Here is a 6650-nt window from a genome sequence, read left to right as displayed (position 1 = left end):
TGAGAAAAAACCTGGTAACACATCTGGAGAGAAGGGACTTCGTGACAAATCGCCAACATGGATTCAGGGAGGGTAAATCTTGCCTTACAGGCTTGATAGAATTCTACGATCAGGTGACACAGATTAAGCAAGAAAGAGAGGGCTGGGCGGACTGCATTTTCTTGGATTGTCGGAAAGCCTTTGACACAGTACCGCATAAGAGGCTGGTACATAAGCTGGAGAGACAGGCATGTGTAGCTGGTAAGGTGCTCCAGTGGATAAGGGAGTATCTAAGCAATAGGAAGCAGAGAGTTACGGTCAGGGGTGAGACCTCCGATTGGCGTGAAGTCACCAGTGGAGTCCCACAGGGCTCTGTACTCGGTCCTATCTTGTTTCTGATATATGTAAATGATCTCCCGGAGGGTATCGATTCATTTCTCTCAATGTTTGCGGACGATGCTAAAATTATAAGAAGGATTAAAACAGAAGAGGACTGTTTGAGGCTTCAAGAAGACCTAGACAAGCTGAAGGAATGGTCGAACAAATGGTTGTTAGAGTTTAACCCAACCAAATGTAATGTAATGAAGATAGGTGTAGGGAGCAGGAGGCCAGATACAAGGTATCATCTGGGAGAGGAAATTCTTCAGGAGTCAGAGAAGGAAAAAGACTTGGGGGTTGATATCACGCCAGACCTGTCTCCTGCAGCACATATCAAGCGGATAACATCAGCGGCATATGCCAGGCTGGCCAACATACGAACGGCATTCAGAAACTTGTGTAAAGAATCATTCAGAACTTTGTATACCACATATGTCAGGCCAATCCTGGAGTATGCAGCCCCAGCATGGAGTCCATATCTAGTCAAGGATAAGACTAAACTGGAAAAGGTTCAAAGGTTTGCCACCAGACTAGTACCCGAGCTGAGAGGTATGAGCTACGAGGAAAGACTACGGGAATTAAACCTCACTTCGCTGGAAGACAGAAGAGTTAGGGGGGACATGATCACCACATTCAAGATTCTGAAGGGGATTGATAGGGTAGATAAAGACAGTCTATTTAACACAAGGGGAACACGCACAAGGGGACACAGGTGGAAACTGAGTGCCCAAATGACCCACAGAGATATTAGAAAGAACTTTTTTAGTGTCAGAGTGGTTGACAAATGGAATGCATTAGGAAGTGATGTGGTGGAGGCTGACTCCATACACAGTTTCAAGTGTAGATATGACAGAGCCCGATAGGCTCATGAATCTGTACACCTGTTGATTGACGGTTGAGAGGCGGGACCAAAGAGCCAGAGCTCAACCCCCGCAAACACAACTAGGTGAGTACAACTAGGTGAGTACAACTAGGTGAGTACAACTAGGTGAGTACACACACACACACACACACACAAATCGCCAACATGGATTCAGGGAGGGTAAATCTTGCCTTACAGGCTTGATAGAATTCTACAATCAGGTGACACAGATTAAGCAAGAAAGAGAGGGCTGGGCGGACTGCATTTTCTTGGATTGTCGGAAAGCCTTTGACACAGTACCGCATAAGAGGCTGGTACATAAGCTGGAGAGACAGGCAGGTGTAGCTGGTAAGGTGCTCCAGTGGATAAGGGAGTATCTAAGCAATAGGAAGCAGAGAGTTACGGTCAGGGGTGAGACCTCCGATTGGCGTGAAGTCACCAGTGGAGTCCCACAGGGCTCTGTACTCGGTCCTATCTTGTTTCTGATATATGTAAATGATCTCCCGGAGGGTATCGATTCATTTCTCTCAATGTTTGCGGACGATGCTAAAATTATGAGAAGGATTAAAACAGAAGAGGACTGTTTGAGGCTTCAAGAAGACCTAGACAAGCTGAAGGAATGGTCAAACAAATGGTTGTTAGAGTTTAACCCTACCAAATGTAATGTAATGAAGATAGGTGTAGGGAGCAGGAGGCTAGATACAAGGTATCATCTGGGAGAGGAAATTCTTCAGGAGTCAGAGAAGGAAAAAGACTTGGGGGATGATATCACGCCAGACCTGTCTCCTGCAGCACATATCAAGCGGATAACATCAGCGGCATATGCCAGGCTGGCCAACATAAGAACGGCATTCAGAAACTTGTGTAAAGAATCATTCAGAACTTTGTATACCACATATGTCAGGCCAATCCTGGAGTATGCAGCCCCAGCATGGAGTCCATATCTAGTCAAGGATAAGACTAAACTGGAAAAGGTTCAAAGGCTTGCCACCAGACTAGTACCCGAGCTGAGAGGTATGAGCTACGAGGAGAGACTACGGGAATTAAACCTCACTTCGCTGGAAGACAGAAGAGTTAGGGGGGACATGATCACCACATTCAAGATTCTGAAGGGGATTGATAGGGTAGATAAAGACAGTCTATTTAACACAAGGGGGAACACGCACAAGGGGACACAGGTGGAAACTGAGTGCCCAAATGAGCCACAGAGATATTAGAAGGAACTTTTTTAGTGTCAGAGTGGTTGACAAATGGAATGCATTAGGGAGTGATGTGGTGGAGGCTGACTCCATACACAGTTTCAAGTGTAGATATGACAGAGCCCGATAGGCTCAGGAATCTGTACACCTGTTGATTGACGGTTGAGAGGCGGGGCCAAAGAGCCAGATCTCAACCCCCGCAAACACAACTAGGTGACTAGGTGAGTACACACACACACACACTCGTGCTAACTAAGAAGTGTGAAGTAATTAGTTCCAGGTCACCAGTCAGCTCCGAGAGGCGGCTTAGGTCAGCTTTCTTTGTTTCTGGCGCTTGTTAAGTGGGCCACGACCTCTCTATCTCTCTCTCTTGCTCGTGTCACGCTAATTACCAATTTGCGTTCCATGTGATCGTGACGAAGGTGGACCTCAGAGATACACACACACACACTGTCATCTGTTTTGGCCAGCTTGGGTGGAGCTGGTCGCCTGCTCTGCCAGTCCTCCTTGACTAATTAACATGTTGAGGAAAGCTTTGAGGTATATGTTTGACTTCCATTGTTAGTATACCAGTGAGTCTGTCGGCCTCACTCAGAATACTCAGTTGGTATACTCAGCCTTGGTCGGTCGAGGTCGACCAGGCCTGAGTATATCAACATCAGCCTGGGTTGAGTATTTGTGCCTGTGCGCAGACCAATCTAATACAGACACTTGAGGGCTACTTTGAGTGCGGGGAGGTAATGGAGCGGTTGTGTTGGGCATCAGATAGGGATTACTACCGTGGCCAGCGGGAGACAAAGGGATTCTTGGGAAAGCTCCACTAATTTATATTTCAGCTTCTGTAAATCTTGCGTTGGGGAATTGATGAGCAGTTGTGAGGCAGGAGGGGGTGTTGGGGGTGAGGAGGAGGGAGGCAGGGAGGGGTGTGTGGGGTTAGGAGGGTGTGTGTGTGTGTGTGTGTGTGTGTGTGTGGAGGCTGGTTAGGGAAGGACACAACTCTCCCTTAAATATCATAAAATCTCTAATGTTTAATAACACTGACGGATCACAACTGCGGCAAATGTCACCTCCCAACAAGGGGCAAGGGACCAGCAATATAGAGGGTATAGCAAACAGTAATTCCACAAACGGTGAACCATAATCTAGAAACATCACAGAAAGACTTTACGTAGAAAATGATGGCCAAGGAACTGTGGGAGACCTCGAACATAATGCTAACCAAACACACACAGACTCACACACAGACTTAGACACAGACATAGACACATACACAGATTCAGACACAGACTGAGACACAGACTCAGACACAGAAACCCAAGACACAGAGGAGACCACACACACACAAGATCGTCTTCCCTTCGTCAAGTGAGACCCAAGAGATTAACCAAAGATATCGATAAATATAACTCCAGAACAATCATCCCATTACCACAATCGGAGAGGGTTACAAGCACACAATCTCACAACGGTTCAGACATATCCCTCCCAGGGATATGTCTGAACCATCTAACTCATATGTCATAGTATCATCTAACTCATCGCAAGGAAGAGGCCTGCCTATTTCCTGGGAGATCTAAGAAACACAGGAGACACGGGAGAAACAGGCAGGAGAAACCTTACACAATATAATAAGGAACAGAAATCCTTTAAATCTGGATCCAGGCATCGCAGCTTACGCATCCCAGCAAGGTAAAGGTACGCCAGACAAGGCTATAGCGGCTAACGAGACATAGCACTCTCAAACAACCACCATTTCCTAAACACCCTCATAGAAAGAGGCCACCACTGAACACAAACGACCACCTACCAACAGCAATGACTATCAACGAACCTAATTCAGAAACCCTTTCATCCTCTCCCTCATCCCAGCCCCTGGATGGTACCTGAATGGTGGTATCCGACCTGGATTGAGAGATACCCAGTTCCGCTCTCTTCCACGCCCCAACTCTCCTGCAAATGTCTTCCTCGCACATAACTACGTCCATTCCAGCATGTCTGTAGGGTTAATGTTTTGTTGATAGCCTTGGTTGTCTGAGGCGTTTATGAGGACTTAATTAAACATGAGGAATCCTCTCCCCCAGCCAGGCCTCCTCCTCTTACACCCCTGAATCCCCTCCCTCTCTCCCACCCAGGTTCCGTCTCTTCTAGCCTGTCCCATACTCTCCCTGCTTGACCCACTCAATCTTAGCACTAGCCTCTCTCCCACAAGTCTGGCCCCTCTCTCCCACTCTGGTCGTCCACTGGCATATATGATCAGCGGCTTGCCAGTCGTGGGCCGCCCAGACCCGTCCCAGGAAAAGGTGGGCCGCTCAGATTCAGCCAGTGGGAGATGGACCACCAGAACTCGACCAGCTCCATGCTGAATTAATCTCGCCTGTTCTGTGGCGTGATTATCTAGGTACATTAGCACGCTTCCTGGCGCCGCAAACCTCACTCCAGACGAGAATATCAACAAACATTACCCTTGTTGATGAACTATGCCACATGCATCAATCAATCCTGAATGTTCATAACCCAAATAACATTCATTTTGTTATTACATGGATTACAATGTTCGTTCAGTGGTATATTAGTGTTGCACGAGGTATTTTTGATGGAAGGTATTAAGACTAGATACTAATGAATCTTATAGATTCTCAGGTACCTGGTGTTTTGATCCCAGGTAGCCGAAAAACGAGTCTCCCCTTTGAGAATTGTTCTATCTGGCCTGACCTGACTAGAAGGTCAAGGAAATATAGAGGTGAAGATTCATACGTAAAATAACTGGTTAGAGTTGATAAACAATTTAAGATTATGGGCAGTGAATCAGGATATAGATAAATGACTGATAATAAGATGTGGAGAGTTTGCTGGAGACGTGAGGCTCGCTTGAGAGGAGCTTTGGCTCACTTGAGTTGAAGAAATCGTGAGGGGAGGGTGTGCTGCGTTTGAGCCCCTGTTAGAGAGGAACCCCCTGTTTGATATACCTTCAAGAGGAAGGAAGTGGACAGATGTCTCGACTGAGGAATAAGTTAGGAGGCATGTCAGCTCAAGTCAGGAACTGCAGAAGGTGTTGAGGGGACAGTTAAAGCAGTTCTGTGGGTAGCCTGAGGCGCCACAAGTGTCGCCGCCCCGTCAGAGAGCGCCCTGCAGGAGACCTTTATGTGGTAAGCACAATTTTAACCGGTTTACAGTGATTGCCTATAGTTGATCATGTGCCCAGCGATCGTAGCAAATGTTTATTGATACATTAGTCATGTTTTGATAAGGCAGAAGGCCTAGAATAAGAGAGTAAAAATAGAGGAACAGCCTGGAGGGCGGAGCGACGTCCATCTCCTCCGAGCGCTGGCAGGTGACTGAGGGGCCAGCCGCCATCTGCCTGAGGGCCGCCGGGCCGGGCGGAGGATGGACCAGCCCAAACGGGGGAGTCCACACTCACAGCATGTAGAGAGCAGAGAGATGCTGGGTGTAAACATATTGTGTGGATTATTTCGTTTATGTGTTTATAGGGAAACATTTTTATTGGCGTGTCGATGGGTTGCTGGTTTGTCTGGGGAAGAAGTTGCTGAGAACTTCGAGGCCAGCAGAGAGGGAATAGTTGATGAGACTTCAAGGTTGTGGAAGGTACTGAGCTCTGTGGAAGAGCAGCCATATAGTGAGGAGCAGGACCTCAAGCTGTGGGAAGAGGAGCAGTGGAAAGAAGTTTCACATGCTTCTGTGATACCAGTGGTGAAGCACCATTGTTGCTCAAGGAAGACTTCACGGTGTAGCAGCCTGGAAGAGCTGCGGAGGATCCTGGTAGATAAACCCGGAAAAACCTGAAAATATTATGAGTGTATCGGAGTGTATTTCGAGTGCGGTTGCGTATGTTGATTACTTTTCGAGTGTTTTCGAATGTATTCCAGTGTATTTTAGAGTATGTTGGAGTGTTTTCAAGTGTTTTTGAGTGTATCTTCAGCATTTTTTCAATGTATATCAGGTGAATGCTTTTGCTGCTGTATTTTAACTACAACAACAGCAGCAGCAGCTGTTATTGCTGTTGTTGTTGCCACATGCAAGCATCTTACCCCTTCCCTGCTCCCTCTCTCATTAGGTCAGCAAGTATTCCCTTGGACCACATGACAGGTTAAAATGCGGCTCTCGGCTATGTGGCGATAGTGGTGGTGAGGGGGGGGGGCAGGAGGAGAGGAGAAGAAGTTATGCCGTGGAGGAGGGGGAGGAGGGATGGGTGAGGGGGGGGATATGTGGGATAT

The 6650-nt window shown here is 47.3% G+C and overlaps 1 protein-coding gene across 1 annotated transcript in view; it reads left to right on the top strand.

The window, feature by feature from the left end:
• The window catches only part of LOC138372660 (proteoglycan 4-like), an 18512-nt gene extending 12293 nt beyond the window's left edge, over nucleotides 1-6219 (top strand). Inside the window, exon 3 of the mRNA XM_069338162.1 lies at nucleotides 5907-6219. Coding sequence (XP_069194263.1) covers nucleotides 5907-6219 — 313 coding nt within the window. The remainder of the gene's footprint in view (nucleotides 1-5906) is intronic.
• The last annotated feature ends 431 nt before the right edge of the window (nucleotides 6220-6650 follow it).

This window comes from Procambarus clarkii, chromosome 39 (genome assembly GCF_040958095.1).
Source record: "Procambarus clarkii isolate CNS0578487 chromosome 39, FALCON_Pclarkii_2.0, whole genome shotgun sequence".
Taxonomy (NCBI): Eukaryota; Metazoa; Arthropoda; class Malacostraca; order Decapoda; family Cambaridae; genus Procambarus; species Procambarus clarkii.
This window is presented reverse-complemented; position numbering and strand designations above follow the sequence as displayed.